At 37.5% G+C, this 14102-nt stretch overlaps 1 protein-coding gene across 1 annotated transcript in view; it reads right to left on the reverse strand.

The window, feature by feature from the left end:
- The window catches only part of itfg1 (integrin alpha FG-GAP repeat containing 1), a 157996-nt gene that overhangs the window by 1609 nt on the left and 142285 nt on the right, over positions 1-14102 (reverse strand). The window contains exons 15-17 of the mRNA XM_052028085.1: positions 12320-12444; positions 9951-10033; positions 7352-7469 (exon numbers count right to left, since the gene is read on the reverse strand). Coding sequence (XP_051884045.1) covers positions 7352-7469; positions 9951-10033; positions 12320-12444 — 326 coding nt within the window. The remainder of the gene's footprint in view (positions 1-7351; positions 7470-9950; positions 10034-12319; positions 12445-14102) is intronic.

A 14102-nucleotide genomic window follows, 5' to 3' on the forward strand; every position in this document is an offset into this window, starting at 1 on the left:
GGATAGCTGGATACATCAACAGTGGTAAGGTCTAGTAGAAAATATTGTGCACTTCTCAAAGGGAATGGGACCGGATACCCATCAGGAAGTGCTTTCAGAGGCAGTTCATGGCATGAATTAACTCCAGCCTCCCAGACAATCTCGACCCATGGCAATTGACCTACCACTGAAACAGGTCTATGGCAGATGCCATCTCCATGGCCCTACACTCATCTTTGGAGCATCTGGAGAGTAAAGACACCTACATTAGACTATTGTTTATTGACTACAGCTCCACTATAATTCCAAGCAAACTCATCTCCAAACTCTGAAACCTGGGACTCAGCACCTCCCTTTGCAACTGGATCCTTGACTTCCTGACCAACAGACCGCAATCAGTGAGGATAGCCAGCAACACCTCCAGCACAATTATTCTCAACGCTGGTGCCCCACAAGGCTGCGTCCTCAGCCCCCTACTCTACTCCCTATACACTCATGACTGTGTGCTCTAACTCCATCTAAGTTTGCAGATGATACCACTGTAGTGGGCCATATCTCAAATAACGATGAGTCGGAGTACAGGAAGAAGATAGAGAGCTTAGTGACATGGTGTTGTGACAACAACTTTTCCCCCAATGTCAGCAAAACAAAAAGAGCTGGTCATTGACTTCAGGAAGAAGGGTGGTGCACATGAAGGGAGGTTGAGGAGGTTGAGAGCTTTAAGTTCCTAGGAGTGAACACCACTAATAGCCTGTCCTGGTGCAACCACATAGATGCCACGACCAAGAAAGCTTATCAGTGCCTCTACTTCCTCAGGAGGCTAAAGAAATTTGGCATGTCCCCTTTGACCCTCACCAATTTTTAATCGATGCACCATAGGAAGCATCTACCTGGCTGCATTACCGCTTGGTATGGCAACTGCTCTGCCCTTGACCGCAAGAAACTGCAGACACAGCTCAGCACATCATGGAAACCAGCCTCCCCTCCATGGAGTCTGTCTACACTTCTTGCTGCCTGGGTAAAACAGCCAGCATAATCAAAGACCCCACCCACCCCAGACATTCTCTCTTCTTCTCTCTCCCATCAGGTAGAAGATACAAAAGCCTGAAAGGCTCATGGACAGATTCTATCCCGCTAAGACTACTGAATCGTTCCCTGGTACAATAAGATGGATTCTTGTCCTCACAATCTACCTCATTATGACCTTGCACCTTATTATCTACCTGCACTGCACTTTCTCTGTAACGGTAAAACTTCATTCTGCACTGTCATTGTTTTACCTTGCACTACCTCAATGTACTGTTGTAATGAATTGATCTGTATGAACAGTATGCAAGAGAAGTTTTTCACTGTACCTCAGTACATGTAACAATAATCAACCAATTTACCAATTGATAGTTTTTCTGCAAGTAAATCTAACCTGAGAAACAATGATGAGTGGTATACTGCGAGAGAGAATGGATGCCAAGGTTTAGGGACACACTGCACAGGAGAAGATGGAAGGTAGTGGAGATGTCCTCTGTCTGTACAGGACCAGAAATTTTTCAGATACATGCTTAGATGGCAGTGGGTGCAGAGGACCACATCCACTAACTTTAAGAAATAAAGCTCAGGGGATCTGAATGCTGGGTCAAGAGAGGTCAGTAATTTCCCATGAAAGGTCAAGGCCAGTGAATGAATCTTAAAATGCCATATTTTACTGCACTGAGAGCCCAAACTCTGCTCAATGCAACAACACTAACAACCTATCAATGATCTATAAAAATCTGAAATCTAAAATACTTGTTCTTACTGCATCCTCACACAGGAAGAACTGCTACAACCTCACACAACTTCCAGTTTCCACACACTGATAGTCACATCATACAAATGCATTATACACTACTCAGGAACAAATATTTTGGATAAGGACCCAGACAGAGGGGACAGGCAAGTCCACCTCTTAATTCCATGCAGGGAATGGTGCTGGGCACCATGGCACATTTATAGGTATATGAAATTAGGGCAGGGCATTAGATTGATAATTAGGTCCTAAAATGATGGTGATTAGATACCAGCACTATTGCATTATGATTCATAGCATGAGCCATCTACTCCACATATTTGCAATGGATGTTTGCAACAAGTGTGTCAATGCCCTCACCAATATGTCACCCTGCACAATTCACTCCAGAATACAATGTGTCAGAATACTACTTTGGAGCTCTAGGATCACATGCAGTGTCCAAAAAAATCAGATGCTCCTGAGCCTAATTTCTCAATAGTGGAATTATCTGCCTTGAGAATGACAAACATTTGCAAGATCCTGCTTTTCATTATCTGCTCACCTGGCAATGATGATATAGAAGTCCTTATAAATAACAAAAAAACACGGGGTTCTGTGATGAGCTAAAGGGTTCCAAGTAAAAAAAAAAGTCTCGACTTCAGGAAATGTTGTAAGTATTGAAGAATTGCACTACTCTCTTGATATGCTTCCAAATTTCCATAGCGAAAGCATTGAATAATTTGCTTATTTTGTCTTTATGCTAAGAATTATAATTATGTTGCTGATGATGGAATGAACTTGAAGCAGAGGTAGAGATTGTATGACAGCTTCCAGCAGGTGACAAAACATCGCTATTGCTTTGTCTGTGATATGAAATTCTGAAGATCTTCTTGTAGAGTTGGTAAAAATGAATACAGACAGCTTTAAGAACTCTGCCAGAATAGCTCAGAATGTGCTTCCCTTCATTTTTGATTTCATATGGGTTCACTGAGCTCATGAATATGAGAATACATTTTAGGTTGGTGAGAAGACTAAGCACTGCATGATTTGGGTGGGGTATTGGCAATATAAACCATTTCCCAATCTCAGTCTCCGCTTGCTTGTGCTGCGCTGGGACTAATCATTTTGCCAACCAGAAAATTTTCTTGACTATTCTACTCAGTGCTTCACTAAATCAACCATCATTTTGCTTTTAAATGACTACTGCATAGAAACAAAATTAAAACCTCCAAAAATATGATTCACATAAACTGTAATTCAATAAAAGAAACATTGCTTAAATCTGTGTGAAAATAAGGTCTGCTAAATAGTTGAAAAACCAAACCCAATAGTTTTATTAATATTCATCTGCCTTCATTGTTTTGAAGATATGAATTTCTTTAAATGCTCTGAAGGACACTGCTTCTGGAGGGAATACGCTGCCTGTTGTCAGCGTGGTGTGCACAAAAGCAGACTGCATCATCAGACTAGCAATGAACCATTTTGAAAACTTGAAAAAAATGTCTTTTTTTTCCCCTTAAGTATGAAATACAGTTTTACTGACACTAATAGTTCCCAGTACCTCTTCTAAATAGTGATTCTACATAGATGTGTCTGGTGATGGCATTCAGGGGTTTCAATCAGTTCAACACTCAGTTAATGGTCACATACAAAACTCAACGTGGGCTTAGGAGCAGGTACTTTGACTGATTTGAGGTTTGTGAGAGTAGGAATGTTAAATGCAATCAGCCTCTATCACTGGATGGGTTTAGATCTTGGAACATTCTCATGGGTGTATCCTAATATATACCTACACTACATTAAATCTAGACAAGTTTATGATTTTGAACACAGATTAAAAAAAACAAAGAGTTCAATTGGATAGCTGAGTTTAGCTTGTGGGGGGTGCATGTATTTTATGCCTGCATAAGATCTCATTTCAGGTACTGAAAGCATCAGAGCATTACATCAGTTCCATGTATCAAATTTAAAATAGAAAATTACTTCACAAAGATGAACAAGCACATATGTACAGTCATAACAGTATGTGGTAATCTAATGACTTTGATACTGGACCAATAACCCAATGATCAAGGGTTCAAAGCTCACTACGGCAACTTGTAAAATTTAATTCAATTAACCTGGTAATAAAACCGCCACTTTGTCATTAAATTCAAAGTGGGTCCTACCCAGTTTGACTTTCAAGTGGCTCCATTCCCATAACAAGTAGTTGATTCTGAAGTACTCTTGATGGTGGTACCTAATACTTTCTCAGGGTAACTAAAGCTAGCAATAAAATTGAAGAATACCTTTAGAAAATAGTTCGCAAAACTGCAATTTTATAGGTGATACCTTTCCCCTTACTTCTGCTGCAGGGAGAGTAATAAATTACTTTTACAATTGTTAGTCCTATTTATTCAAAAGCACATTGCTATAAATCTGATTGCCTTCACCTGGGGCTCCAGCAGAGGTCTTTGCTGCAGCAATCCCAGAAACTATCTCCCTTTTTTTCGATGGGTGGGCAGGAAGTTGGGGTGGAACTTTATCTATTGTCTTCTTTGTGGATAACTTGGTTAAGCATTAGGTACAGGCTAGATCAGCAACCATTTCTGATATTCAGAGCTAAGTACTATATTAATGGAGCTAACCTTTAGTCTCTTGTAATCTATTCTTCTTCAGATTCAAAAACTAATTGTTACATTGTCATAGTAGTTTGTCATTTGTATTCCTGGCTAACTCAAGGATATGTGTGGCCTGCCTGATCTTGACCAAGCCGCCAATGCTTTTATTGGTTATTTCAATGATTTGTTGATTAGTGTTTTTAAATTAAGTTTAATAGTCTCTCTTCGGCATTTTTATATTTCCCAACATTGGTCAATTTCAACATTGTTAAAACCTTACAGAAATCCAGTAACTTAATGATGCTTAATGATGATGTGTCTATCCTGGCCAAATCAGAACTTGGAAATTTGACTAAAAATCCCATAGAAAAACTCAGAGATAACACAAATGCTTATCTGAATGTTTTTTGCACTTCTATCATCACTTGCAAACAGAGAACCTCCAAGCCACAGAATCAGACAAATATAGCAACAGAAAGCCATTCAGCCCATCATTCCAGTGCTGGCTAGCTCTTTGACAGTTGTCCAGTTAAGACCTGTTCTTTGCATACAGCCTTTTATTTTCCAACATGTATTCATCCAATTTATTTTTGAAAATTACTTTTGAATATATTTGCACCAGCTTTTTAGGCAGTGCATTTCCACATCGCAACAATTCACTCTACCTAACAAAAATCCTCATTTTGTATCCGGTGTGTTTGTCACTCATCCCCAATCTAATACTTCTGGTTATCAATCCATTTGCCACTTGTGAACAATTTTATTTTATTAAAATACTTCATGATTTTCAACATCCCAACAAGTCTCCTCTAAACATTCTCTGCTTTCCTCCAGTCTCTTTACAAAGCTGCAATGTTACCAATTTTAAGGATGTCAAGGCACTGGAAAATTTACTAAAGTTTCTGTTGCTGCATTGTATTGTAATGCATATTTCAGTCCTGCAAATTGTAAAGTTGTATCATTTAGATAACATTACCTCCTTCAAATGCTATTTGGAAAAATCTGCAATTATTAAGGAAAGCTTTAAAAGGTGACAAATATTTTCAAGACTTACATCAAACATTCATGTGTGCATTCTAAACATTAAAATGACTTTGTGCTTCTGTGGGGGTTCTGACCCACAGCAATATGCCTCGACTTTTCCTTCTGGGTACAACTATTTCAGATTTGTGAAATATGTAAAGGTTGCATAATCAGTAACTTAGGTGCAATCATCAACCCTGCAAGCTTCTTTCATACACTGTATGATAAGAATCCTTATTTCCAACACTTTCTCTCTCTCTAGGAAACTTTTGTATATAGCTAATTGTACCGTTACTGCGCATCTTCGCAGTTTTTGCTTCTTTTGGAAAAGCATGAATAAATCAAGCTTGGGTTTGTTTTTATATAAGAGGAAAGGATATTCCAAAGCTTAAAATGAAAACATCTTAAAATAGGCTTATCCATAGTTATTCTTAAGAGCAATATACACTTAGTTCTGTATTTCATAATGCTTTCTTTATGAAACAAATAAAATGCCACAAAGTAGGGAAACTTTACTGACTCCATACTCAGTAACAACCTCAGAAACACACTGCATTCATCTTGTCTCTGAACTTAAAATAATGTCCTAAATAAAGAAAGATTGCCTAAGAAATGAAATTTATGGAGGGTTTAAAAGGACAATGAAGGTGCTCATGCAGGGAATTCTAGAGTGTAGTGTAGCTAGTAGTGGGCTGATGGGAGGGTGAAATGCACAAGGCACTCAATTCAGAGGAAAACATTCTGGTTAGATTCTGGGTACTGCAGAATTTTACAGGAACAGGCAAAGTTGAGATGACAAAGGCACAAAGGAGGATTTTGATAGCAGAAGGATGGAGGTAACTAATCTTGCAGAGATGGAAATGGTCAGTCTTCCTGAAGTACAGGATATACTGTAAATGGCCAGCAACTTGATTGGGTTGAATAATTCACTGAATTTCCAGCCTGGTTCAACTGGAATCAGTGCTCAGAAAAAGGATGGAGTCAGCGATGAGGGCACATAACCTCAAGACTATACCACTTGAAATAATTGAGAGTCACAAGATAAATACAAAGTTATAATTAATCTCTGGACTATTCTCTTTTGGATTCAGCAATAAATTTACTCCAGTAGGTAATCTTGCCTTTGACTTGTGCATAGCTCCAAGAAAGATTACTTTAATAAGGTTAACAAACACAAAGGCAATTCTGTGTTGTTTAGCACTGAAAACTACAGTAAATAATATAAATGTACATAACTAGCATACAGCTTAATCGGTAGCAGTCTTGATTCATAAAATTGTGCCTTTAAGTCTCTAGTACAGCAGAGACTCTAGTACAATGATGGAAGATGACACACTTTGTGCTGTTCTGAGCGTGGACTACAAGGTTAGAGATGCTGTATTTCAGTTGCAGTGTTACACTGAAGTCCCAACCACACATTAGGTGGATCCTATGCAACTATTTTAAAAAGAGCAAGGGAGTTATTCCCAGTGTCTTGGCCAATATTTATCTCTTAATTAACACAGCTAAATGAGATACCATAGCCATTATTATGTTCCTGTTCATGGGAGCTTTATGGGCACAAATTAGCTGCCATGGTTTCTAGATTTCAAAAGTGAATTGACTTAAGAAAAACACTTCATTAGTTCTAAAAGCCTTTTGGATATCTTGAGGATGTGAAAAGACCACATCTATGCAAGTCTTTCCTTACACCTTGTATTAGTATTGGTTTATTATTGTCACTTGTACCGAGGTACAGTGAAAAACCTGTCTTGCATACTGTTTGTACAGATGAATTCATTACACAGTGAATTGAGATAGTACAGGGTAACCACAATAACAGAATACATATATGTGAACTTACTAAAGTCTATTGATCATTTGTAAATATGACAATTTGAATAGTTCTGATATTTGTTCCAATATTGTATAACAAGATGTAAAATCTTAAAATCTTATTATTGTGCATACTGCAGAATCATCAATTGAAACCTCAGAGAAGTACCTTTTCCTGCCAGTGCAAAATGCCGATTATAGCCAAAATGAAAAGACAGACTCCAATTAAGGCTATGGCGGTGAGCAGTACAATGTTACTGGGAGTAAGATATAATTTGGCACTCCAGCTGTGAAAAGAAAAGTAGAAAAAAGTTAATAAAGTTAATAGTTCAATGACTATTTGGAAAATAAAATATTTACATGCACAATACTGCCCTCTTATTTAGAACAATTTATGGTTGATATTTTCTTCAATAATTTATGTGCAAATACCTTATATTAGAAAGTATTTAAGATATTTACATTTTAAGTGTGGTATGCATTATCATTTAAGAAAATCAGAATCATATTATCTAACGGTTTACATGGAGGCCATTGATCATGCTTATGCTGACTCTGAAAGAGCTCTCCTATTATCTGCACTCCCTTGTTCTTTTCCTACAACATTCACACTGGTTCTCAATTCCATTTAAAGTTCCTACTGAATCCACTTCTGTTATCCTTTCAAGCAATACATTATAGATGATAAAAGCAGTAACACTGTGAAAATCAAAATTCTAACCACTGTGTGATTCTTTGATGAAACAGATCCTTCCTTCTTACTCTATCAAAACTTGGCAATGATATTGACTTTTTCTATTAAGTCTCCTCTCAACCTTTTTTATAAAGAGTAGATCTCAATTTCTTATGTCACTTGACACATTCATTTCTTATCCCATTCTCTTAAATAGACTCTGCACAGAATCCAAGAACTTGACCCATTCCCTTGGTTCACGAGAACTGTGGACCATATTCAGGTAAGGCTTAAATAATATTTGTATACACTTAGTATGGTTTTGTCATCAATCTTGTATGTAAATTACCAGGAATAGATATCATGTGTGTTGGTATTAAACAATAGATAGTGCCAGGCCTGTTTTTCCTTCCCTAGAGGTGCTAACTCATGAGAACACATTGTCAGTGTTTCATTTTCTTCCTTCAATGGCCATACTTCATATGTTCTCTGACAACAGCAGAGCCTTTTCATTCATATTAAGATGTGTCACTGGATTTCAGCCAGCAAAGTAACAATAGCCTTTCACCCTCCATAATATCTGGACAATGATGTCGACTCTAAAGGTTTATGTGTATATAACCATAGAACCATACAGCACAAAACAGGCCCTTCGGCCCACCATGTTGTGCCGTCCATCAAAACACCCCCACACTACCTAACCCCTTATGATGTATATGATGTGTATAAATCTATACACATCTGTCCTTTGAGGTCATCTAACTCAGCATAGACCAGAGATCGAATTTGCAGGTGCCTGATCAGTATGTCCCATCATCACACCATTTTGGGGATTTAAACCATCATATTACATTATCCTGCTTTCAGTATGTTACCTAGCATGGACACATTGGTGAAAAGGCGCGCAACCACAGGTGACTTCAGGAGGACTTGGGGCAAATAGGCTGCAAGGACAAAAGTCTGATGAAAATACTAACATAATAAAGTCTTGGGGCGAGAAAGAATGACAATACACACTAGCAAATTTATTTAGTGATTGAAATACATTATTCTTCAAAGAGAATACTTTAAGGTTGTTAAAATCCTATTCTAGAACCAAAGGGTTTAGATAATGTACAAAAGCAAAATTACGATTAATCTATACAAATCATTGATTACTCTGCACTTAGAATGGCAAGCTCAGTTTTTGGGCACAACACTTTAAAGGAGAGGATGCTTTATATATTCCAGCTTTATTGCTTTATTAATTACCTCACACTATTGTTGATTGGTGAGTCAGGAGGTCATGAAATAGAAGGAGCAGCTTGTGGAAGTGCTCTTTTTCTGTGTATGTGCTGGACATGGGAAGCTGTTCTCTGGTTTACTTCTTTAACAACAGACTTACTTTAAACCCACTGTTAAAAAATGGACCAATATGAAGCAGCTGCCATGAGTCTCAGAAAGAACTTTTAAATGGGCCAGGTAACTATTACTTAATTAGGGCAAAAGTTTGAATGAAAGTTACCTGCTGGCATTTATAGTGATTTTGTGGGCAATAACATAAATGAGTTCAAACAAGTCTAATAGGACATGGCAAGAGATGCCCAGGTCCAGGAAAATCTTGTCAATATAAACTTTTACATTATAATAACATTTAAACTCAGAATGCAGGGACTTATTTTTGCATTTCTTTTCAACATATCCTAACACACTAATATTGCAGATTCACAATGAGATTCTCCATCAAATATAATGGAGTTTTTCTCTTGCAGAACTCAAAGAGAAACACTGTATACAATATTTAGCAAAGATCCACACACAAAATCATTGACTGGTAAATTGGACAATGGTACTTGCTGACATAGAAATTACCATTGTTATAAAACAAGATTCAGAAGAATTTTAGCATTAGTTACGACATGTATATTTAGCTTTGAACTGGATTATTGCAAAGTAATTCTAAAGTAATAGGCACAGTTATTAGAAGGAATGATCCTATATTTTGGGAGTTTGATTGGGTGAACAACTTATTTTCAGAAGCACCATTATTTTAAAGGCATTCCAAGATTAGATTGACTACCGCTGCAGAGATTTAAAATTATTTTTAAAACATTACCTTTTTGGTGAGTTATGAGGATATGGAATTACTATAAGCTGAGAATTTGGAATGATAGCTGTCCATTCTTGTTTTCTTACAGACTATTAAAGTGAAAATAGAATAGAAAATAATTAGGAAGAACATCAGTTCAAAATGCCATTGTATCTTTAAAATAAATGAGATCATTAAACAGTACATTGATGCAGCACTATCAGCAAGTTGAATTTTTACTGACAGCTTTATAATAATATTAATAAAACAAGGCTGACATGTACAATTGTTTTTTCAACTTTATGTAACTAAATGTCCCTGAGACTTCAAAGTCTAAGAGCAATTATATTCAATCTGCAAACATAGGCAAAGTGTAGATATTTTGAGACAAAGATAGTCCAAGTTACTGGACTAGTAATCAGAACCCTGGACAATGGATCTGAAGCATGTGCTTGAATGCCAACACAGGGGACGGGGATGTAACTTCAAGTAAATATATATATGTGTGTGTGTGTGTGTGTGCGCGTGTCCAAAAATTGGTGACCATGGAGCTGCTGGATTATTATAAAAACCTTCAAGGAAGAGTATCAGGTATGTAAATGAGAGGCCATCCACTTTGGAAGGGAAAATAGATCAGATTATTATTTAAATGGTGAAGGATTGCAGCATGCCGTTGTGCAGAGGGACTTGGGAGTGCTTGTGCATGAATCGCAAAAGGTTGGTTTGCAGGTGCAACAGGTTATCAAGAAGGCAATGGAATGTTGGCCTTCATTGCTAGAGGGATTGAATTTAAGCGGAGAGAGGTTATGCTGCAACTGTACAGGGTACTGGTGAGGCCGCACCTAGAGTACTGCATGCAGTTCCGGTCTTCTTACTTGAGGAAAGATATACTGGCTTTAGGGGCAGTGCAGAGGAGGTTCACCAGGTTGATTCCGGAGAAGAGGGGGTTATCCTATGAGGAGAGATTGAGTCACCTGGGATTAGACTTGCTGGAATTCAGAAGAATGAGAGGGGATCTTATAGAAACATATAAAATTATGAAAGAGATAGATAAGATAGAGGCAGGAAAGTTGTTTCCACTGTTAAGTGAGACCAGAACTAGGGGACATAGTCTCAGGATCTGGGGGACTAGATTTAGGATGGAGATGAGGAGAAACTGCTTTGAGGAGAAATGTGTGGAATTCTCTGCCCAGGGAAGCAGTAGAGGCTACCTCATTAAATATATTTAAGACACATTTAGATAGATTTTTGCATAGTAGGGGAATTAAGGGTTATGGAAAAGGCAGGTAGGTGGATCTGAGTCCATGGTCAGATCAGCCATGATCTTATTGAATGGCGGGGCAGGCTTGCTGGGCTGGATGGCCTACTCCTGCTCCTATTTCTTATGTTCTTATGTATGGTCTGTATGTGACTCCAAACCCACAACAATGTGATTGACTCTTAATTGTCCAGCATTTCAAAGGCAATAAAAGTATAGCTTGCCAGTGACACAGACATCATGTGAACAAAGAAATCAAGCTTTTTTTTAAATGGAGTACCTAGCACTAAGTATCAGTCATTATTTAGTATTATTTAGTAGATTATGAGTGTAAAAAAATACTTAATGTAAATATTTAAACAGCCTGTCTTTTGTTACAATATAGTGGCTTTCTATCTAGGTCCTATTGAGTTGCTTCCCTAAACAAAGGGAGTGGAAAGTAACCTACACCTCTGGGTTTCTAAACAGTTGTCGACTGCAATATAGAATTGACAAAAGCTTAGGGAAAAAAGCACCACACATTCTTCTAGCACCAGATTTATGCCTAAAGCAATAGAACTGAAAAAAAAATGACTTAATAGTTTGAACAATAAAGGCTTTTCATTGCAAGGCTACCTATAGTGCACAAAGGTCCTGGAAAGCATAGAAATGTTGGGTGCCATGAATCATATCTGGAGTGTGTACTGCCCTAGTGACTAGGGTTGATTTTACTCTTGATCTGTGATACAAAACTATTCCTCATTCATTGCCTTTCTATTGAGAAAGAGCTCTGGTTTTATTTTGCTGTAGCTTCCATAATAAGTTCTGTTTGTTGCAGTTTACTGAAGCTCTGATTAAATAAACTTTGTTCGCTGTGTTTACGTCAAACAGAAGCCCACTGACATCTCTTACTCAGTAGCTGAGGAAATGTATCTTAGTGGCTGAGGAAATGGAGCTCAATCGTTGATTCTCATTAAGAATGAATTTTGCTCCATTTATTTTATTCTTAGCACAGCACCAAGAATCTTTGAAACTGCTAACACAAATGTGAATCCGTATTAAGCTCAAATAAATTAGTACTATATATAAAAAAAATGAAGACATTGTACAACACAATATAAACAACCTCACGTCATTATGTTTCTTGCTGCAAAATTACCTTTTCTCCAATAGGACGAGGAATTCCAACAAAAAGATGGTCAAGAAAGTTCGCACTACGTCCTAGACCAAGGACCACATAGGGTAGCTGTAGAGCAAAATGTGCTGACTGGCTGAGCTGCCCAGCTGTGGAGAGATCAGATCAAAATTAAAAGTACAAAATGCAACAAGACAGGGATAGATAGTGGAAGTGAAATTTCAAAGGGTCCAGCTATAGGTGTCTGTTTCACATAACCCAACACATAAAATGTTTTACATTTGAGCTTAAGTCTACAATACCAATACTATATCTTTCTTTAAAAAGTGAAGTTTTCCCTTTATTTCTGTTCCTAATATAAGCACAAATCATCATGGACATAAGTTAAATAATTCTTAAGCATAAAAAGTGGGAGCAAGAGTAACCCACATGATGCTTTATGTTGGCTCCACTATTCATCAACATCATGATTTTCTACCTCAACACTATTTTCCTGCATTATTCCCACATCCCTCAATTCCTTTAATATCTAGAAATCTATCAATTTCTGTTTGAATGAACTAATAATTGAGCCTCCATTGCCCTTTGGTGTAAAGAACCCCAAAGATTTACCAGCCTTTCTGTGAAGAAATTTCTCCATAACTCATTCCTAAATAACCTACCTCTTTACCTGAGACTGTGATAGCTGGATTGCTCAGCCAAGGAAAACAAGCTCCAGTCTGTCAAGCCTGTAAAAAATCTTAAACTCTGGAAAATACAGGCCTTGTCAACTTAATCTCTCCTCAAACGGGAAACCTGGCATTCCAAAACCCAGTTTAGTGAACCGTTTCTGAACCCCCTCAATGGCAAGTGTATTATTTTTATATAAGACCACCAAAATTGTGCGCTCCTAACTAGGCCCAATAAAGACAGTTTTACTACTGTACTTAAATCCCCTTGTAATAAAGGCATAAATAGCATTTGCCTTCCTAATTGCTTGCTGTATTTGCATGTTGGATTTCAGTGAGCTGTGAGAGTTCACATTGGCTGCCCCTCCAATCTACAATCTATGGCATTTTTGAAGATGACAACCTGGGCTTTCACTATTTCTATAGCCACCTCTTTCTGGGGTACTGATCAGTGGGTCCTTGGGACTTATTGGTTGTAAGTGTCACCAACTTCTTTAATTTTGTTTACTAATACTTATTTCCTTTGATTTCTCATTCTTATTAGGCCCTTGATTCTCTGGTATTTCTAAGTCTTTTTCGTGCCTTCTTCTGTGAAGACAGACACACAGTAGTTGTTCAATTCCTCTGCCATTTCCTTATTCTCCTATTACAAATTCTCCTATTTCTGTCTATAAGGGACCCATATACCTATCCTCACTCATCTTTTCTTTGCTACATACCTTTATAATTTTTTATGCTTGTTGCCAGTTTATTCTAATATTCCATCTTGGCTTTCTTTATCAATTTCTTGGTCCTGCTTTGCTGAGTTCCAAAATGCTCCCTATCCTCAGGACCACTGCTATTCCTGGCCATTTTATAAACCTCTTCCTTGGATTTAATATTATCTTTAATATTCCTGTCAGCCATGGATGGACAGCTAATATATCAGATTTTGCTGTAAAAATAGTGATGAGACTAACAGCGATCAATCATTAACGTTTAAACAGGCCAGAGAATTTTGGTTAACACATGCGTAGTTAAATATGAAAATCTGCTGTCTACTTTGCACTGCTCCTTTAAAAAAACTATAATATTACTCTGCTGACAGATGGCACATTCAAATACATTGGAAAGTATGAAGTTGTTCATTTAGACAATAT

The sequence above is a fragment of the Pristis pectinata genome, chromosome 13 (assembly GCF_009764475.1).
Source record: "Pristis pectinata isolate sPriPec2 chromosome 13, sPriPec2.1.pri, whole genome shotgun sequence".
NCBI classification, from domain to species: domain Eukaryota; kingdom Metazoa; phylum Chordata; class Chondrichthyes; order Rhinopristiformes; family Pristidae; genus Pristis; species Pristis pectinata.